This window comes from Tamandua tetradactyla, chromosome 23, assembly GCF_023851605.1.
Source record: "Tamandua tetradactyla isolate mTamTet1 chromosome 23, mTamTet1.pri, whole genome shotgun sequence".
In the NCBI taxonomy this organism is placed as follows: domain Eukaryota; kingdom Metazoa; phylum Chordata; class Mammalia; order Pilosa; family Myrmecophagidae; genus Tamandua; species Tamandua tetradactyla.
Window position 1 is genome coordinate 22,781,456 of NC_135349.1, and position 22,514 is coordinate 22,803,969.

Genomic DNA, 22,514 nt, shown 5'->3' on the forward strand with positions numbered 1-22,514 from the left:
TCCTGCCTGATTGCTCTAGCTAGAACCTCTAACACAATGTTGAATAATAGTGGTGACAGTGGGCATTCTTGTCTTCCCCTGACCTTAGGGGGAAGCTTTCAGTCCCCCTCCACTGAATACAATGCTGGCTGTTGGTTTTTCATATATTTCCTTACCCTATTGAGGTAGTTACATTTGATTCCTATCCTTTGGAGTGTTTTTATCAGAAAAGGATGCTAAATTTTGTTGAATGCTTTTTCAGCATCAATGAGATGATTGTGTGATTTTTCCCTTTTGATCTATTAACATACTGCATAACATTAATTTTCTTGTGTTGAACCATCCTTGCGTTCCTGGTATAAACCCCACTTGGACATGGTGTATAATTCTTTTAACATATTGTTGGATTCAATTTGCTAATATTTTGTTGAGAATTTTTGCATCTATGTTCATTGGGGAGATTGGCTTGTAGTTTTCCTTTCTTATAGCATCTTTACCCAGTTTTGGTACTAAAATGATATTAACTTCATAAAATGAGTTAGGTAGAGTTCCTTTTCCTCACTTTTTTGGAAAAGCTTAAGTAGGATTGGTGTTAGTTCTCTTTGGAATGTTTGATAAAATTCCTCTGTGAAGCCATCTGGCCCTGGGCTTTTCTTTGAAGGAAGAATTCTGATGACTGATTGAATCTCTTTACTTGTGATTGATTTGTTGAGATCTTGTATTTCTTCCTTAGTCAGTGTAGCTTGTTTGTGTGTCTCCAGGAGCTTGCCTATTTCATCTAAGTTGTCTAGTTTGTTGGCATATAGTTGTTCATAATATCCTCTTATGATTTCTTTCATTTCTTCAAGGTCTGTGGTAATGCACTCCTTCTCATTTCTGAGTTTGTTTATTTTAATCCTCTCTCTTATTTTGTCAGTCTTGCTAGTGGCCCTTTAATTTGATTGATTTTCACAAAGAAATAATTTTTAGCTTTATTGATTCTTTGTGTTGTTCTTTTGTTCTACCATTCATTTATCTGTGCTTTAATCTGTGTTATTTCTCTTCTATTTGCTTTTGGGGTTAGTTTGCTGTTCTTTCTAAAGTTCCCCCAGGAGTTCTGTTAAGTCCTTGATTTTTGCTCTTCCTTATTTTTTAATATGGGAATTTAGGGCAATAAATTTCCTTCTCAGCACAGCCTTTGCCACATCCCACAAGTTCTGATAAGTTGTATCAGTTGTATTCTCATTTTCACTCATCTCCAGAGAGCTACTGATTTGTCCAGCAGTTTCTTTTTTGACCCACTGGTTGGTTAAGAGTGTGTTATTTAACCACCATACATTTGTGAATGTTCTCATTCTTTGGTGATTACTGAGATCCAGCTTCATCCGATTGAGATCAGAAAAAGTGTTTTAAATAATTTCAATGTTTTTAAACTTATAAAGACCTGTTTTGTGCCCCAGCTTATGATCTATCCTGGAGAATATTCCATGAGTACTACAGAAGAATGTACATCCTTGTGCTTTGGGGTGCAATGACCTACATATGTCTGTTAGGCCTAATTCATTTATCAAGTTATTTAACTTCTTTTATTTCCTTATTGATTTTCTGTCTGGTTGTTCTATCTATAGAGAAGAGTGGTGTATTGAAGTCTCCTACTATTATTGTTGAAATATCCATTGCTCCCTTCAGTTTTCCCAATGTCTGTCTCATGTTCTTTGTAGCTCCTTGACTGGGAGCATAAACATTTACGATTGTTATATCTTTTTGGTGAATTGACCCTTTAATTAGTATATAGTGTCTTTCTTTGTCTCATATGATGTTTCTACATTTAAGTTCTATTTGTCTGATATTAGTATAGCTACTCCTGCTTTCTTTTGATTACAACTTGCGTGGAAAATCTTTTTCCATCCTTTCACTTTCAATCTATTTGTATCCTTTTATCCAAGATGAGTTTCTTGCAAGCAGCATATAGGTGGATTATGTTTCTTAATCCATTCTGCCAACCTGCATTTTTTAATTGGTAAGTTCAGTTCGTTAATATTCAAAGTTATTACTGAAAAAGTGTTTCTTGAATCCACCATCTTATCTTTTTTTTATTTTATTTGTCAGATCTATATACTCTTTTCCCTCTTTCTATTTCTATTCTTTAAATTACCTTTAGTGGCAGTTTTCAGTTCTGTGCCCTCCTCCAGACATCCCTCTCCTGTCCTTTTTTTTTTAGCTGGCAAAACTCCTTTTAGTATTTCTTGTAAGGCTTGTCCCTTGTTGACAAATTCTTTCAGGACTTCTTTGTCTGCCAAAATTTTAATCTCTCCCTCAGTTTTGAAGGACAATTTGGCTGGGCACAGAATTCTTGGCTGGAAGTCTTTCTCTTTCAGGATCTTGAATATATCATACCACTGCTTTCTTGCCTCCAGGGTGTGTTGAGTAGTCTGAACTCAGTCTTACTTGGTTTCCCTTGGATGTATTAGATTGTTTTTCTCTTGCTGCTTTCAGGATTTTCTGCTTCTCTTCAACATTTGACAGACTGATTAGTATATTTCTTGGGCAAGGCCAATTTGGATTTACTCTGTTTGGAGTTCGTTGGACTTACTTGACTTGTATATTTATGCCCTTTATGAGAGTTGGGAAGTTTTCCCCCATTATATCCTCAACTACTCTTCCTAACCCTCTACTCCTGTCTTCTCCTTCTTTGGCACCAGTGATTTTATATTTGCATGCTTTGTTTTGTCTATCATTTTCCTGAGATCCAATCCAAGTTTTTCCTTCTCTTTTGCCATTTGCTGTTTTGAGTCTTCAAAGTGAGTTATCCTGTCCTCTATATCACTTATTCTTTCTTCTGTCTCTTCAAATCTCTTCAAATTGTGTGCCTCTAGTATGTTTTTTATTTGGTCAACAGAGTCTTTAATCTCTGTGATATACACTATTTTCCTATTTGTTCTTTCAAATTTCTCTTTGTGCTCTTCTACTGTCTTCTTGATCTCCTTTATATCATTTGCTATCCCATTTATTTTATTAAATAGAGTAGTATGAACATCTCTGATTAGTTGCTCCAATGACTGTGTCTCCTTTGGTGTTTTAATCTGGTCATTAGGCAGGGCTATATGTGTCTGCATTGTGATATGCTTAATGATCTTCTGCTGTCTTCGTTGCATGTAAATATCTTGATTGATTTACTTTGGCAGTTGATTTCTTTCAATAGTCTAAGGCCTTGTGTTTGCGGGATGATTGTACAGTAGGGAGCAGGGTATCGGGTGGGGCACTCAATGAGATTATTTCTTTCAGAGAAGATATAGGTGTAGGTTGGGGATAATATGCTGATGCTTGTGAACATGGGCGCTCAGCAGCCAGGGACAATGTAGCTGTGTAGGTGCACTGGTCTGGGGGACGTTACCCTGGTATGTGCTGGTCTAAGGCATAGGGTGCCTTGTGTGCATGCAAGGAGCTGTGGCAGTAGGCCGGTGCTATGCCTTTGTGGATTGGGAGCAGTTGTGACCTGGCTGAGCTCGTGGGGGGAGGGGCGAGTCTGTGTGGTACTACAGGCTGGGGGAAGGGATAGCCTAGGTATGGAGGTTAGTGCCTGCAACTTTTATGCACCGGCAACAGACTGCAGGGAACAGGGAGGGGGAGGTAGTGCTCAGGAGGGGTGCAGGAGAGGTGAGTTGGACTGCATTTGGGGTGGGGGTGGGGGGGGCAGGGGCAGGTATGTGCACTGGGGGCTGGTGGAGTGGGGGCCCCTGGAGTGCGGGGAATGGGAATGGTTGACAGGGTTTGGGTGTGTGGGGTGTGGGGTGGGTTGCTGATCACCAGGCTACACTGGTGATGGTAGCATGCCCAAAGAATGTGGCCTGGCTTACTTCCTAGTTTCTGGCTCCCATCCGTGCATTCCCATGGGCTCTGTGCCTCTGTGCCAAGTTCCAGCTTTCTGCCTCTCAGTTTCTTGGCCTCTGCAACCAGGGTTGCTCTTTGTGGTGCAGAAGGCTCTTCCAGGTCAGCCGCACTCCCAAATCGCTGCCTCAGCCACCTTCCTGTCCCTTGTCTAACTTTTCTGTGGAGCAGGGTTAATCTCAAGGTACTCTATTTGGCCATCTTCCTGGTATATTCTAAATTTTATATCAGCGGATAAATAGGTTCAGTGGAGTTTTGTGTTTTGGATGTAAAATTATATCACTTCATTGAATGTTGATGGCAACAGGAAATGAAGGACTGGGTACAGCTACATGCTTACAAAATGATTGAAGATAAATGTTAATGCCATTTAGACTCAACGCCTAAAACCACATAATATAGGTCTGCGTCATTGATGGAACACAGGAGCATAGATATCATGTTATGTTGTTTGTGCTATCATAAAAAAAGTGTTTTATTTAATGTCAGGTAAATTGAAGGAAGGGAAATGGAAAACATAATATTGATCAGGAATACTGATAAAATCAGTGAACAATAGTAACAATCTGAACTCAGCAATAAATCCTATGAAAGAGTAAAGATTTACTCTCTGGCCTATGTATTTCCCTAAATCGTATGAAAATGAGTCACAGATACAGGACAAGTTAGGGCTATAGGAATATTTCCCTAAACAATCAAGCATGAATGGCGTACAAGTCATTATACAAATCAGAGGTGGAGAGACCTGGGAACAAGTCCTTCTTATTCTTACAAGCAGCAAAATTTTAGACACACTGAAAACCAACAACTCAGAGTCCTTCCTCATCTCCACTACAGAACAAAAGCCATAGTGTGCCAGGGAGTCACCAGAGGAATTCCACTTCAACTGGAAGAGGAAAACAAAAGCCATCAACCAAACTCCACTCAGACCCATCTCCCTTATCTCACCAAATTTAAAAAACCTTTAATTTGCAGATGGAGAGTGTTAAAATGCAGCTTACTGAGAACATAACAGGGAGAAAAACAGAAGTTCTGTAGGAGCCAAGGGTTTAAAGCAAGACCTACAGAATTTGTTGGAAGCAGCTGGCCTCTGGATGGCGGCAGTAAACTGTGGAGATTGTTATGTAGAGCAGTCTGGGAGGAAGAGAATATTTACCGCAAATGGTTATGTTAAGTATGAAGAACACTGGCAAAAGCAAAAGATAAGAACTTTGCTCCCTCAGGAAATGCCTGCATATCTGTTGACATCCTGTGGTATATAACTAGGATCTGATTGAGAATAAAGTTGTCTGAAGTCTGTCTGAAGTAAACTCAAGCTTCAGACCCCCTGGGCCTATCTGTGTCTTTCTTCCTTTCTTCCTTTCTTCTTTTTCTCATCATTCCTTAATATCCTTTGAGCTCCGTTTCAATAGGAAGCAACATTTGGCACCCAACGTGGGGCTCGAAGAAGAAGACTCCAAATCAATATTAAGGAACCAAGGAAAAGTCTCATTAGAGGCACGTGTGCCCAGCCAATAGAAGAGGACTCAAGTCATATTGGTAAAGTAAGCATTTTCCTTGGATCATCAGGGTAATGGGTAATCATAATAGGCAGCTGGAGGAGTATGTGTGTGTGTTAAAGCTACTGGGGTGCCTGTTAAAACATCTGAATTAGTAAACTTATTTGATCTCATTCAAAAACATTGTTGTTGGTTTCAGACTTAAGGGCATAATGTTTTAAATCTTAAGTAATGGAAATTCGTTATGAAGGCTTTGCAGTGAACATAACAAAATGGGGAAAATATTCCTGTTTCTATTTGGTTATTGTGTTCAGTCAGGCAATGAACTACCTGGCTCATGCTTTGTCTTAAACTTTAAGTTGTGTTTCTTTTCAATCTCCCACTACCCCTTCTTACCCTGTTTGGACAGTTGCTTGAGCTGGACTCAGCAATTGGTGCCCAAACAGGGATCTAATAAGGGAACTCTTAAAGCATAAAGTAAGGAGACACTCCAGGGACATCCAATACAAATACTACAGGTGGGCCTTTGTGGGTTGAGCAGTGGCCCTTATCTGTAGAGAGGTTTGAGGTTCTGACTCGGTTGATTTGGGAACAGTTTGGAGCAGGACATTTAGAGGAGTCTCGTGGTTCTTGGAATTCTCCAATATTTATTGCAGGAGGGAGGTCAGGAAAATGGAGAATGTTGATTGATTTGATAAAAGTTGATACTGTGGTTCAGCCTATGGAGTCATTGCAGCCTGGCTTGCCCACACCAGTTGTAATTTCTAAGAACTGATTTATTATGATAGATTTTAAAAATTGCTTCTTTGCCATGCCTTTGGCAGAGCAGAATAAAGAAAGATTGGTTTCTGGGCTTGTTCATGATGGGCTGCCTTTATATAGGGATTCATGTACACCTGAGTCAGAGAGTATTCAGTGAGAAAGGTGCCATACCAAATGGGGGTCAGTGCTCATTGATGGTTCCTGTGGCAGGTTGGTCCCCAAGGGGGTATGCGGTTTGGGATTGTAGTTCTGACTCAAGGTGTTCTGTTAGGTTACCTTTGTTTAGTCTGAATGATTATTCTATGAGATTTATACCAATGCTACAGGTAAAGTCTTGTGACGGAGAGTGGGAATGGTAGCCCCATCTTCTTTTGTTGGCTTAAATTCTCGACAGGCAGTGGTTTGGAAACTGGCCATGAGTTTAGCTCCTATTCATATTTTTAAAAGAAATATATTTTAAGAACTTTAAAACTAAAAATTCTTGTTAAAAACTATATATTGATAGTTAATGCATATTTGAAACATTAACTAAAGTATTTTAAGTATTTAACATTATTCTAACAAATTTAATTTTGATGGTAATTATATGTGGTAAAATATTTGTTCAAAGTAATGATTTAAGTATGAAAAATATGAAAGATGTATTTTTATTAATAGGAAAACAGAATAGTTTTATCCTAAAATGAATAACTGTTACTAAATGAGAAAAATATGGGACAAAGCCTAAACTAATATAATAAGTGCTGAGGGTTTTTAAAAATGGAAATTATGGTTAAAATCAAGAAAGATTTAATGAGTCTAAAATGACAAGGTTTTCTTGGACTCTTAGGCTGTACTAATGAAAAGATATTTTTAAAAAATTTTTTCTAAATAATTAGTTAAAAAGCAAAGAGTCTGTGTTTTATCAAAATAACTTATTAACTTTTATCATGTTGTTATCTGTATAAAAAGTACTGATTTTCTCCTGGGTATCATTATACTGGCAAAAACTGCTTCTTACCCTAAACCAGGTGGCTTAATCTATTAATCTAAGTACTATTACTATAAATGAATCTATTACTGACTAAATAATATTCAAATCATATAAATACCTAAATTCCTTTAAGCCAAAATACTTTAATGCTTTGTCCAGTGTTTACATAAACTATATATGTATAAACTAAATTTATCCCAAGATAACCATGGCTTATATTGGAAGCAGATCAGATTTGAGGGTTGAATGCAAGGAAAAAATATACTTGTGGAGTCTTTTTTGTTCACCTGATGTTGCCATTACATGCAACTGATGTTGCTATCACATGACCTTGGTAAGAAATAGTTAAAATGTACACTCTAGCTGGGAGGACTGGCTATCCCCCCAGAAGGAAGTGTACTTTAATAAAGATATCTAGGTCCCAGGAAGCTCCTCTTGGTCCCTAGCCAGTTCCCAGAGGACCCAATTGGGCCCGGTCATGTAAGCAAATCGGAATTTGGCCACTATTGTGAGAAAGTATCATAAAAACTGCATGCAATAAATTTAAAATTAGCAAATACACACAACCAATTATAAAGAATCCACACTCTTGCATTCTTTTTCAATCAATCCAATTAATTCAATTTTAAAAATATGGTCATTTACTATGGATACACGTCACTATTGACACTCTGCTTTCATTTTTGCTACCTGGCACTTTAGGGATTCCTAATTATATGTTACAAAACTTGTTTGATATTTTACAAGGAGATTCTGATTTATTAAGTAAAAGGCAGTTAACAGCTGCAGCTGAACAAGAGTTACAATTAACAATGCATTCAAAAAGGACAGCTTGTTCAAATAGATCTAAAAAAGCCTGTTGATTTTATTATTTTCTTTACCTTGCAATCTCCCACAGGCCTATTTTAGCAAGACGGTGTTTTAAAATGGATTTTTTTACCAAACAATTGACAAAAATGTTAAAATACATATTTGCAAAAGATTATTTCTTTAATAGCCAAAAGTCACCAAAATATTATCAATTAAGAAGTCATGATCCTAATTGCATAGTGTGTGATCTTACAAAGGAAGAGGTTCAATCAAAAGTCAAATTAATCCTTTTTATCATGCATATAAAGAGCTCATATCAATCTTCCAGGTCCTTTATCATTACAAAATCAGCAAGCAGATAGTCTTGTGAGTTTAATTCAAGATCCCACTACATTTCACAAATTGACTCATATCAATAGCAAAGGGCTGTGAAAGAAATTTCCATCTTTATTTAAACAGCAAGCTCAGGACATTGTTAGGACTTGTCAAACCTATGGACCTTTAAATGCACTCCCATTTGCATCAGGGATTAATCCCAAAGGTCAAAAAGCAAATGAATTATGGCAAATGGATGTTACTCATATTTCACATTTTGGTAAAATACAATATGTACGTATTATCATAGACACTTGTTCTCATTTCATCTGGGCTACTGCACAATCTGGAGATCGTTTTTGCCATGTTCAATCACATTTACTTAATGCTTTTGCTGTTGTGGGATGCCCTCAATCTATTAAATGGACAATGGTCCTGCTTATACAGGAAAATAATTTCATACTACTTTTAATATTACTCATATCACAGGAATTCCTCATAATCCCTCAAGGCAAAAAATTATTAAACGAGCAAACTGGATGCTAAAGTCTATGCTCTTTAAACAAAAAGGGGGAGATGATGATCAGGAAAATGACATTATCAAAATAAGTACACCTAAAGATCAATTAGCAAAAGCACTTTTTACTTTAAATTAAAAAAAAATCATTTATGATAATTCATAAGACTCCTGCAGAACAACATTTTAGTAATTTGGGAAAGAAAAATGATACAACCCAAACAAAACTGCAGCTGCAGCCAATCTATTGGAAAGATGTTAAAGATGATTTATGGAAACCAGGAATGGTAAAGGTGTGGGGTAGGGGATTTGCTCTTGTCATTGCAGATGACGGAACCTTGGTTTGGATTCCCTCGAAGAGAATAAAATCCAGACATGTCAACCCGGATGAAAATAACTAAATGGGTAACGTATATTATAGTGTAAGAATTTGAGAGTTTTGCCGCGCAAAGGAGGACTCCAAGAGACGTTCTCTCATGCAACACGCAAGGGGTTTATTTACCACACATGCGTGGGGCTCACTGAACACGCAGGAACAGAGAGCCCCGAACCTGGGTTTTGGGAAGCCTTTTGAGGGCCAGGATAAGGGTGTGGGGTTTGAGGGTTGAACATTAGTTACAGGTTCTGCTTTATGCAGGAAGTAGATAACGAACATTTTGCAAGAAGCAGATAACAAACATTTTTCGCGCATGAGTCATGGGAGCTGCTTCTTGCAAGAAGCAGCTGTCTCGTGCAAAACTCCCTTACTCAACCTTCTCAGTGGCATTCTTAGATAAACTTTCTCCGGCAGTTACAACCTTGCATAATCAAGGCAGCAGAAAACCTTGCATAACAAAGGCAGCAGATAACCGCCCCTGGGAAGTCCCGGGTTGTTTTAGCCTGATGGGGCCCATAACTCTTTTCTTTATAAAATCCTTCTTTACATAAGAAAAGTTAGCTACTGTTAAGTTTTATAAAATCCTTCTTTACATTCCCCAACTCTTTTTCCTCTCTCTCTCTCTCTCTCCTTTGTTCTATAGGACTTATAACTTTAATTGCTGAAGGACAGGGACATAGTCATACTTATTGGGTTTATATTCCTAACCCACCTCTGCTGTGGGCCCTAACATGGGCCAATCCAACTTTACCAAAATAATCTGAATACAGGTTTAGGATTCCCAGGTCCAGTAAGAAGAAAACTGGTGTCAAATTTAATTCTTCCATTTTTAGAAAGACCTGTATGCATAACTCTATGGAAACAAAGGATACTTGCCTGTTAGATGGGAAAGAAAGTTGGAATGGATGGCAGTTATGTCATATGGATTGAGCAGTTATCATAATTAATGATTCCTATGGAATTGTAAGAGATGCAGCCCCTGTGGGGTCTCCCATCTCTAACTTGAAGATAACTGAGACTATATGGACAGGCAAGCTAAATCAGGGTTTAATTCATGGAGGATAATTTGTGCCAAATTCATGGGATGATAAATATAGCATTAGTCAAAGAAATTGACAGAAAATTTTCCTAGGACTGAGACCAATTTTTATAGCCAATTCTAGTAACTATAACTTCTTTTTAAATAGCAGCCATAAACACTATATACAAATATGTATTAGGGATCCATATATATTTGTTAAATTTCATATGCATATAAGAAATCAAACTTCTAATTGTGGGAATTGTTCTCTATTCACTTGTCTCCAAGCATTTATGTTGCAGGAAAATGAGACGATTATAGCAGCAAGGAGAAGAGGTATTTGGCTGCCGGTGCAGATGTCAAGATCCTGGCAATCCTCTGCAGAAACACATATACTGATCCATTTGGCAAAAGAGTATCTAAAAAGGACTAATAGACTAATTGGACTCATTGCAGCTATCATTGGAATCATTGGAAGCATCACAGTGGCTGCAGCTGCTGGAACTGCATTGCATCAACCTATACAGATGCAGCATTGTTAGAAAAACACCAGTGAACTGTGGCATAGACAATCTCATTGATGAGCAAATTAATTATAGACTAAATGGTATAAAAATGACATTGGTTCATATTGGAGATCAAATGTATAATTTAAATTTTTTACGAAGTTTAAAGTGTAAATGGAGTGAGAGTAGTTTTTGTATTACCCCCTTTTAACATATAACCTGTCTGAAATAGAATGGGAAAAGGTAAAAAGGCATCTTTTAAGGCTTTCAGATAGTTTAAATCCTGATATCTTAGAATTACAAAAAAGAGGTATTAGAATTATCTCAGAATAATTTAAATGTAGCCTATGGAGGTAATGTTACACAATCACTTACCCAAGAGCTAAAAAATCTTAGGATTGGGGCTGTTTATACTTCTGCTTCCTCCTCAGCTGTGTTTAACAACAAAAAATCAAAGTCAGAGAGCTTGACTGGCAGCCAATGACGGGTAAGACCCTTTCTTCAGAGCCTAAGGGCAACCTAAGACAGGCACAATCACTTCTGCTTATAGTGACCCTAAAAATTTGATTCTTGTTTTCCTCAGCTTATAAAATAAAAAGGGGGAAATGTAGGAGCCAAGGGTTTAAAGCAAGACCTACAGAATTTGTTGGAAGCAGCTGGCCTCAGGATGGTGGCAGTAAACTGTGGAGATTGTTATGTAGAACAGTCTGGGAGGAAGAGAATGTTTACCCCAAATGGTTATGTTAAGTATGAAGAACACTGAAAGATAAGAACTTTGCTCCCTCAGGAAACGCCTGCATATCTGTTGACATCCTGTGGTATATAACTAGGATCTGGTTGAGAATAAAGTTGTCTGAAGTCTGTCTGAAGTAAACTCAAGCTTCAGACCCCCTGGGCCCATCTGTGTCTTTCTTTCTTTCTTCCTTTCTTTTTTTTTCTCATCATTCCTTAATATCCTTCGAGCTCCGGTTTCAAAAGGAAGCAACAAAGTTCCACTCTGGTGGATGTAACAGCCACATCAGAGAGCCAGATTCCTTGTACCTTCCTAAGACTGAGGCTTGAGAAGACCAGAGAACTCCCCACTTCTCTCCTCTCCAATACATCTCACAAGCCTCCTGTAAATCAGATGGGGCTCTCAGAGCCTGAGAAGGCTGGGAAGAGTGTCTTCATAGAAGTACTGTCTGGTGTAGGAGCCTATATGTGATTAGGTGGGTGCCTGAGCATAGTGTGGTAGTCTTGGTGGGGTGTGGTGGGTTGAATTATGTACCTCAATTTAATCATGTCCTTGGTCTTTAACTGCATTCCTGTGGGTGTGAAGTAACTGTAAACAGGATTTTTTGAGAATGTTACTCTCCTCAAGGTGTGGCCCAACTGAATGTAGTCTAATGGGACCTGGAAAAGAAAGGAGAGGACATCACCATGTGCTGCCCAAGGAACACAGGGGTGCTGGCCAGCCAGAACACATGAATCCATGAGGAGGAAAGCCTAGCAGCTGAAACTGCAAGCCAATAAATTCCTGTTATTTAAGCCCAAAGTAGTTTGGGGTATTTGGGATTGTGGCCTGGCAAAACTAAATGGGGTGAGGAGGGTATCACTGCAGAGAAGTTGCCTGGCTTAGGGTGTCAAAGCTCAAATGTGATGAGGAGTGTGTATGTTGGGAGAAGAGGCAGCCACAGCATAGGGCATTAGTCTGTTTTGGTGACCAGGGTCTGTAGGTGAGGAGGCAGCCTGATAGCAGAAGTAAGAGACCAAGCAGGGTGAAAAAGATGCCGGTGCATAGTATAGGGGCCCAGGTGGGAAGAGAATTGCATCTGTAAAAGAAGGCAGCCCAGTGTGGAGGGTAAGGGCACAGGTGGAATGATGGAGATATCCTTCCCAAGGGGAGGGTGGAAGGAGTGAGGGGGCAGGTACACAGCCTGGCATGGAGTATCATAGCCTGAGATGGGATAGGAAGGCTTTTGGGAGTGGTGTGAGAGGCTATTCACGCTGTCAGGTGAAGTGGGGATAAAAGCAGTGGCAGAGGTTTGGAGTGGGGTGTTGAAACTAAAGAAGGGTGAAAAAAAGCATCTATTCCAGTTACAATTACTATATAACAAACTACCTTGAGAATAGAGAACCCAGAAATACACCCATGCAAATATGCTCAGCTGAATTTTGAAAAAAGGGCAAAAGCAGTCAAGTGGAGGAAGGACAGCCTTTTCAACAAATTGTGCCAAAGCAATTGAACACACATAGGTATAACAATAAACTTTAAACAAAACCTCATACCTTATACAAAAATTAACTCAACATGGATCACAAACTTAATTCTACAATGTAAAACTATAAAACTGTGGGAGAAAATGTAAAGGACCCATGGCTAGCACAAAGTTCTTGCACATGACAATGAAGGTACAATCCATAAAAAGAAAAATTGATAAATTTGACCTAATCAAAGTTTACAATGTTTGCTCAGCAGAAGACCCTGGGTAGAGGAGGAAAAAGACAAGCTACAGACTGGGAGAAAAGATCTGCAACCACACATCTAACAGGACTTGAATCCAAAATATATAAAAAAAACTATTAAAAGTTAACAGCAAAAACACCAAACAATCCAATTAAAAATGGACAAAAGACAGGAACACATATTTCACAGAACAGAATATACAGATGGTAAATAAGAACATGAAAAGATGTTCACGATCACTGGCCATTAGGGAAACACAAATTAAAAATAATGAGCTATCATGCATACCTATCAGAATGACTGAAATATATATATATATATATAAACACCAGTGCTGCAAGGATGTGGAACCTGGATCCTTCCTACACAGCTGGCAGGATATTCTAGCCACTCCGAGAAAGAGTATGTCAGTATCCTAGAATTAAACATGTGCTTACTAAACCACCGAACAATTGCACTCTTGGATGCTTATCCAAGAGAAGTGAAAAATGCATGCTCCTAGTAGCCTGAATCCTAATAGCCAAAAACTGAAAACAACCCAAATGCCTTTCAACAGGTGAACAATTAAACATTTGTACCATGGAATTACTACTACCCAGCAAGAAAAGCATGGAACAATTGACACACAACTTGGATGGATGGCAAGTAAGTATACTGAGTGAAAAAAGCCAGTCTTAAAAGATCATATAGAACGATTCCATTTATACAACTTTGAAGTATCGAAACTGTAGAGATGGAGAACAGATTAATGGTTACCAGAGGTTTCAGATGCAGGAGAGAGGGAGGTGTCTGTGGCGATAAATGGCAGCACAAGAGATCCTTGCAACGAAACTGATCTGTATCTTGACTGTGGTGATGGCCACACAAACTAAACATTATAAAAATGCATACAGGGTAGGCCATGGTGGCTCAGCAGGCAGAGTTCTTGACTGCCATGCTGGGGACCTGGGTTCCATTCCTGGTGCCTGTTCATGCAAAAAAAAAAAAAAAGCATAGAAATACACATATATAAATGAGCACAGGTAAATGTGGTGAAATCTGACCAAGGTCAGTGGCTTGTATCACTGCCAGTTTCCTAGTATTCTACTATAGTCACACAAGATGTTACTACTGGGGGAAACTGAGTGAAGGCTATATAGAATCTCTGTAAGTACTCCTAAAACTGCATGTGAATCTTCAATTGTCTCAATTTTTTTTTAATGCATGATACCCAGTTAAATTTGAATTTCAGGTAAGTATGCCCCACATCCTAAAAAATTTTCATTGCATTATTTATCTTAAATTAAAATTTAAGTAGGCGTGCTATATTTGATCCACTTCCAGGAAAGCACTGGACTATGTTGATATCACCCCCTGTCCCTAGCAGTCGCTTCCAGGAACCTACTGTTTACAGACAACTCCAGTTCACCTTCAAAGGGAGGAGGCGCAATCTAAAAAGTTTCTTCACGGGCGCCGCCATCTTGGCCCTCGAAACACGTCGCCTTCTCGCAGTCTTGCACAGGGACAGTGCACTAAGCCCTTTTCCGAAGCCGTTTTCCTTCGTGGAGCTTCCTCGATGCTGGACTGATGCTGCCTGCCCCGTTTGGGCCACAGGGCCTCTTGCGTCTCGACCCAGAATGAAACAATCTCCTCCGTCGTACGGACTACAGGGTCTCCGGTAAAGGCCACTGGATGGGCGCCGCCATCTTGGCCGCCAGGACAATTCCGTTGGCAGCACGACCCGCCCCGGAACAGGCTACGGATCGATGGGTCTTTGGTCTCGGAATTTGCACCAGTCGAGGTCTCGGTGGGCTCTCGGAGGCTCTTGTGGCGGGGCACCTGGCCCCGGGAGACGGCTTCGGTGCGCCATCGCTAGATCAGCGGTCACGGTGATGGATATTTTTCGCACCCCTTTGCAGGTTCGGGGTTCGGGGCCGAAACTGGTCGGTGATGGATGGGTCTGCAACTGCGGGGCATGGGGCGCCTGTGGAAGGCGGTGATGGGATGTACTGATTCATGGTCAGTGAAAGTGAGCCCATGAAAATCAGTGACTAGGTTTCTAAGAGATCAGTGTTGAGGGAACACTGAGATCCCTGTTTTGGATCCTTAATGATCTTTGACAGGGATGATGTAGTAGTCAGTGATTTGGCAACCTTGTACTCATTATAGGGTCTGTGGATGCTAGTTATTGAGCAATCTATAGGGATCATTGATTAGATAGCCTGAGTGGGACAATGACAGAGGAGTTTGGGGCACATAATTATGGGTCTGTTATATTAAGATTATGAATCTTTGGGGGTCAGTGAATATTTAGAACAATGATTGGTGGCTTCTGGTAGTTTTTTTAAGGGTTTGTATTTAAAGATTCTGTATAATTGGGGAATCTACAAGGTCAGTGATTGAGGACCTTCGCAGGTGATTTGATGGGGGTCAGTTATTTCCAGTCCATGGGAGGTGGAGTTCAATATTCAGAGTATTTGTGGAGCTCAGGGAATGTTGTCTTGTTTGGGACATGACTAGGGACCTGTGGAATTTACTCATTGAGAATGTATACAGGTCTTTGCGGGTCAATGGTTGGGTGTTTGTAAGAATTAGCAATAAGAGTTTTAGGGGCTGGTGGCTTCTAGTGATCATTATTGGGAAGAACGTGTAGTCACTGTTTGGGTGTCTGTGGGTAACTATAATGGAGGATTTATGGATATGAGCTACATAGCTTCAGGGAGTGGGGAGAAAAGGTGTGTCTGTGATTAAAAGACTTCTATGGGTATTGGGATGTCTCTGTGAACAACTGTTTCTCAGCAGGGGAAGAGTACCTTGTCAGAAAGGATATGACTTTGCACCAGAGTTTTAGGGATCTGAACTGTGATCTCCCTGTTAGGGCCTGCAGTAGGCTGTATATACCACCTTAAGTCCTACAGTACCTTCAAATGCCCTTGAATCCCCTTGGACATGAGGACCAAATTGCAAAGCTACTTTCATTGCAGCCCAGGCCAGCCAGAGAGTCTTCTGTTGTTCTACTTTGTAAAAGATATACCAACATGCTCCAGGCATCTGGACCCATAGAAGAAAAAATAAATTAATGACATAAATCCTCTTCCATTTTCTTTGCCCCTATTACACATGTGCATCTCATCAAGACATCTAGAGTGCGTTCTACTTATTTCTTTTCAAGTGCTATCATCATTGTAGTGGAGCAATCATCAAGGTCTCTGAGGTCTTAATTTGACACAGAATGACCGATTGGTTATAACCCTCAAACAAAGTGGAGGTATATATAGTTCCTGCTGGGTGAAAAGAAGTTATTTCTAGTGTTTTCTGCTTTTAAATATAGACAAAAAATTACTTTTGATCACTTCTTGTATACCAGGTATTGGGACCTTTATTCATTTACTTTAATAAAAAGACATCATCTGGAAAGGCAGCTGTGGTTAGAGTCACCAAAAAGATTGTCATTTCTTCATGCCATTTGTCTTCTTCACAGGCTATGCTAGTGAGTTTAAAGGAAATATAACCACCAGGACCTTCTAACATCATCAACTTTAGTTCACAGGTCAAAGACACATTGGGAGGATTCTTCCATTGCTGTTTGTTCTGATCAAATGTTTACTAGGGAAATTACCAGTGGAGGGTTCAGGGTTCCACTGGACCCACTGAGAGACTGACAGGTGAAATCTTTATTCACCCCTTGATTCCCATAAGCCTAGTGCACCATTTTCTCTATAAATGACCACAGGTCCTTGAAAGGAGGCAAAGATCCATACTTCTGTTGTAGTATAAGGTCCTTCAAGAGTATTTCCCATACCTTTCATTCAAGGGATTTTGGATGCATAAATTTGAGAAGTATATGACAGGATATGACTCTTAAGAAGGTGGATCAGGGCGGGCCGCGGTGGCTCAGCGGGCAAAGTGCTTGCCTGCTATGCCGGAGGACCTCGGTTCGATTCCCGGCCCCAGCCCATGTAACAAAAAACGGAAAAACAAAATACAATAAAACAAGAAAATGTTTAAAGATGTTTCCCTTTCTTCCTTCCTTCCTTCCTTCTATCCTTCCTTCCTTCTCTCTGTCTTTAAAAAAAAAAAAGAAGGTGGATCAGGTCAATCTTCTATTTACCAGACCTACAGTCTGGTAGTTGAGATTCTGTAGTATCAATGCATTGCCCTTTTAATTGGTCTTAAGAAACTCATAGTCATTTAGCTAATGTCAATATCTCCGTGATTTAAACCATTCCTGCTATCACTCTGGTAAATTATACCATTTTTGCCTGAAGGAATAATATAAGCTATTTTATGTCAGCAATTATGGGATCTATTTTCCCCCATTGAAATGACATAGCCCCTTTTAATGGCAGCTTCCAACATTTTTCTATCCTACAGAAAAGAGCCTATAGTCCTATTTAAAGGTGGGATGCTCCCATCACCAACATACAAAGTGTGCATGGGGACTGGAAACATATGCAAATATACTTATTACTGTCAAAGACGACTTTAAAAACAATAAAATATTATCTAAGGAAATCATGCTTTTCTCATGGTGAAGTGGTTATACTCTAGGCCTTCTTAGAGACATAGGATGAATGGGTTGCATGTGATACATCCAATAAGCTTCTCTCTCTAAATCTTGGGATTCCTTTAGTCATATGCACTAAAGAAGGAATTTCTGGCCTCTCTATTTCACTTAATATAGGCCACATACTTTTCAGGGCTCCGTGTCATTCAGTGAGGTGGCTCTGAACTGCACTCACAAAGAGTGACAGAGATTGGACCTTTACTCAGAGCAAATTGTATAGGAACATGATGCTGGAGAACTAGAGAACCTAATCTCCATTGGTAAGGATGGCTTTCTTTTCTGTGTTACTTTTCAGTTCTTTAGGAACAAGGGAGAGTCAGAAGTGATTTAAGCAACTGACTCACAATTCTGGGAGCTAAGATTAATTACTTTTAGCCACAGAAAGTCTTCTGTTTTTAAAATTATGTTTAATTTGGCCAACTCTGAAGCTGTACTTTGTTCATTCTTCAAAAGCCAAACAATTGTCCCCAAATCCTTCATCATTTTCCATTATACTGTACCAAACCAGACATGATTTTCAAGTTGGAGAAGGGAGAGCCAAGAATAATTCAGGGAGAAATTCTTATTCAGAGCCATCTAGGTGAGTGAATGAAGGAACAATAGCTTTGTTGTGGATAGAAGTTAGGTTCACAAAGTTGTTTGCATTGATCAGAAGTTAGTGTCTTTTAAAGGAGGTTCAGGTATTCCTTAAACGGTTGTAGATCTTTGACAGTGATGTAGGCCTGGGTTTTGAGAGAACTTCAGATGTATAATTGGCACATCTGCTTTAGGGGAATTCCTTTCTTTAGAAAGAATGAATAATTATATAATCGCACAAAAGGATACTCTATACTGAAAATATGGATGAGTCTCATAAACCAATTTGAGCAAAAGAAGCTGGTTATAAAAGAATAGAATATGTATTATACTGTTGATGGACATTTACATCCTTGTACACAACTCCTGAAGAACATGCACATGCATTTCTCTTGGTTGTATATTTAGGAGTAGAATTAATATGTTGTAGGCTGGGGATATGCTCAGATTCAGTAGAGCTGCTAAATATTTTTCCATAGAAGTGATGCCAAATTATACTTCCATCAGCAGCCTATGAGGTCCAGTTAAGTTTTCTGTACAGGGATCAAATTTCATTTCCAGCACTATTTATTGGAAAGACTATCCTTTCTTCACTATCATGCAAAAGCCTTGGTCAGAAATCAGGGATTTATACATCCATGAATCTGATCTTAGGCTTTCTATTCTAATCCACTGGCCTCTTTGTCTATATTTGCAACCACACCACACTGTCTTAATTATTCTAGCTTTTAAATAAATCTTGATAACCAGTAGAGTAAGTCTCATCATCTTATTCTTCTTCAAGTGTGTTTTGATTATTCTTGAGTCTTTGCCTTTTCTTACTAATTTCAAAATCAGCTTTTAAGTAATACAGAAAAACCTGCTGATATTGTGTTCAAAATTACAATGAAATGATAGGTAATATTGACATGCTTAGATCATCCATTTGTGCATTCTTTTATATTGCTCAATAACTAAAAACAATTTTATTCTAAAGTTTTCATTAGATTTATTCCTTGGTATTTGTCATTTTATGCAAATCAAAATAGTATCTTTCTTATGTTTCATTTTATAATTGTTGGCAATATATGAAAATACAATTTTTTAGTTGACCCTATATCCAGTAACCTACTGACAGGTCAAAAATAACTTATGTTTTGATTTTTAGTTTTCCTGGGTAAATAAGGATTTTACTCATGCATAATTGTATTCATTTATTTCTCATTTTTATTCCTTTTAGTCATTTTGCTTGTGTTTTTACATGGACTGTGCTTCCTGAACTGTTGAATTAAAGTGGTGACCATAGTCATTGCCTCATTTCTGATATCAGAAAAAAAGTGTTTCCAATATTTGCTTATCATGAGTTTCTAATACACTAAGAGGAAGTTTTCATTTATTCTTAGAACTTTTTAAATGTGGGGTAAATGTTAAATATTTTCAAATATGTTTCCTATTTCAGTTGATGATCAGACACATTTCCTCCTTTATTCTGTTAATATAATGAGTTATATTGTTTCTGAATGTAAAACCTACATAACATTCTTGAAATAAATCAAATATGTTATGTTTAATGTACTGTGTATGTGGCTGAAACTAGCTTGCTTGAGAGGTTTTGTTATTAAAGTTAAGCTAGCCTGAAAGAAAAGTTGAGTTGCACTCTCCCTTCTTTTGTTCTCGGGAATTTAGTGAGACTAGATGCTTTCTTTCTTAAATGTTGGTTGGAAAGCACTGAGAAAGCTATCTAAGCCAGGAGAGTTCCTAGTGGAAAGTTTTAAAATTAGTATTCAAGTTCTCTAATAGGTATTAGAATATATTTAAACAGACTTATACTTTAGTAAGATGGCGATTTGAGAGTTCCAGTTTCTCCACACACACATCAACCCTTATGTGCTGATTTGAAAGGTTTTTGTAGTAGAAAAGTCATGTTTTAATCTTAATTAATCTTGCAGGAGCAACCATTTCTTTGAATCCCTATGTGTTAATGTAGGTTGGAAACTTGATTAGGTTATCTTCACTGTGATGTGACTCACCCAATTGTGGGTATTAACTTTTGAATACAGGGAGATGTGATACCACCCATTCCAGGTGGGTCTTGATTAGTCTGCTTGAATCCTTTAAAAGAAGAAGCATTTTGGAGAAAGCTTCAGAATGATGAGAGCCAGAGCCCATGCAACCAGAAACCTTTGGAAAATTAACCCTGGGACAGCTTCATGAAACAAGAAGCCTAGAGAGAAAGGTAGCAGATGTCACCATGTTTTCCATGTGCCCTTTCAGTTGAGAGAGAGAGACCCTGAATTTCATCAGTCTTTCTTGAGTGAAGGTAACCTCTTGCTGGTGACATTTTTATAGACTTTCTTTAGTTGGGGCATTTCTATGGCCTAGAACTGTAAACTCACAACTTAATAAATTCCTCCTTTTAAAAGCCATCTGTTTCTGGTATATTACATTCTGGCAATTAGCAAACTAGAACACCTTATTTTCCTTTTTTTTTTTTTATTATAGCCATCCTAGTGGAGAGAAATGGAATCTTGTTGTGGTTTTTATTGCATTTTCCTAATGACTAATGTGTTGTACATCCTTTCACGTGATTGCTTTGGGCATTTGTATATTTCCTTTAGAGAAGTGTCTTGTCAAGTCATTTGCCCATTTTAAAATTGGGTTGTTTATGACTTCAAATCAAAATCAGCTAATTAGATGAGTTTCTTTAATTTTATTTTTTTATCTTTCCTTGCATGTCTTTATATATTATTAGTCTAAGAGGATCAAACATTATAGGGATGCAAAATTCAGTAAATAAATCTCTTCACTTTCAAATATCCCCCTTACACTTCATTGTGTAAAGTGTTGATCCTTTTTCTTAGCATATACATATAAATGTTGGTGTATGTTTGCACAATGTGCATACACCCAAAAAGAACAACATGCAGAAATAAAACTGTAGGCCAATATTATTTATAGATATGGATACAAAATTTCCACATATAGCATTAGCAAATTAATCATTCTTAGAGGATTAATACACCAAAACAAATTATGTTTTTCCAATAATTAAATTATCATTTAAACTGAGGTCTATTAATCTCATTCAAAATTTCACAATATTTGAGCAATAAAATGATAATTTCAGTAAATAACAAAAAACTATTCTACAAAATTCATTACCTAATCCTGATACTACTCTTGAGAATCTGCAAATTTCCAAAACTATTCTTAATTTGAGCAGGTATATATATATATATTTGACATATATAATCTTAAAATAAACATCATAATTAATGGCAAGATATTTATAACATTGTAACTAAACATAGGAATTCAACCAGGTAACCCAAATCACACTAACATATATAAGACACTAGATAATGAAATAAAACCTAAGAAAGAAATTTGGGTATAAATATTTGTAAATAATGGCAAATAAAATCTTTGGAATGAAGCTGTATGTGAGGTATAGGTTTTTTTTTTTCTTTCTATTATCGTTTTAATTCTTATTCTGTTGTCTTTTTCTTTCTTTTTCTAAATTGATGCAAATGTACTAAGAAATGATGAATATGCAACTATGTGATGATATTAAGAATTACTGATTGTACATGTAGAATGGAATGATTTCTAATTGTTTTGTTAATTGTTTTTTTAATTAATAAAAAAAAATCTTTGCATAAGTGTGTATCTAATATATCCAAGTATTTCAGACTGCAATATTACAAGTGAGAAACTGGCTTTGTATCAATATACAAAAAAATACTTTTCACATACATCAAAACATTGAGATTAAAAAATGGAATGCAAAAATTTCACATCAAAATAGCAAAAAAGCCTACAATATCTCTAGTAATTAAAATAAAATTCCTGGATGGGAGTAGCAGATTGCATTACAGTTTCCAAGTATTTTTTGCCCTTCCTTTAGAGAGAGAGAGTAGAGGAGGATTTCCCTTTCTTATTCTGTTGAATTCAAACTTGATTGTGTGATTTTCATTGGTCAACAAAATACGAGCAGAAATGGAGCATACCACATGCAAGCAGAAATTTTATGAGATCTTTTAGGATTCTTCATTCTTTTACCACTGTTTCCAAAAACAAGAGTGTCCCAGATCAGAGCTGCTTCTTCAGTCTGGATCCCAGAATAAAGAGATAAATTTAACGCTTAATGGAATCATAATGTGAAAAATGAATAAATCTTGTGAACTATTGGAACTTTGAGATTGTTTTTCACCCCAAAGGAAAGTAGAAAAAGCTGACTGATATAGAATTTGAATTAACTTGAAACATAAGAAATTGCCTTTTACTTAATACAGATCTGGTTAATTATCAGCAACTTCCTATGACGAGATAACATCTTAAA

The 22,514-nt window shown here is 37.9% G+C and overlaps 1 protein-coding gene across 1 annotated transcript in view; it reads left to right on the forward strand.

Moving 5' to 3' along the window:
* The first annotated feature begins 8,664 nt into the window (after positions 1-8,664).
* The window catches only part of LOC143667193 (uncharacterized), a 68,341-nt gene continuing 54,491 nt past the window's right edge, over positions 8,665-22,514 (forward strand). Inside the window, exons 1-3 of the mRNA XM_077141135.1 lie at positions 8,665-9,127; positions 10,408-13,716; positions 14,395-14,939. Coding sequence (XP_076997250.1) covers positions 13,710-13,716; positions 14,395-14,732 — 345 coding nt within the window. The 5' untranslated portion in view covers positions 8,665-9,127; positions 10,408-13,709 and the 3' untranslated portion in view covers positions 14,733-14,939. The remainder of the gene's footprint in view (positions 9,128-10,407; positions 13,717-14,394; positions 14,940-22,514) is intronic.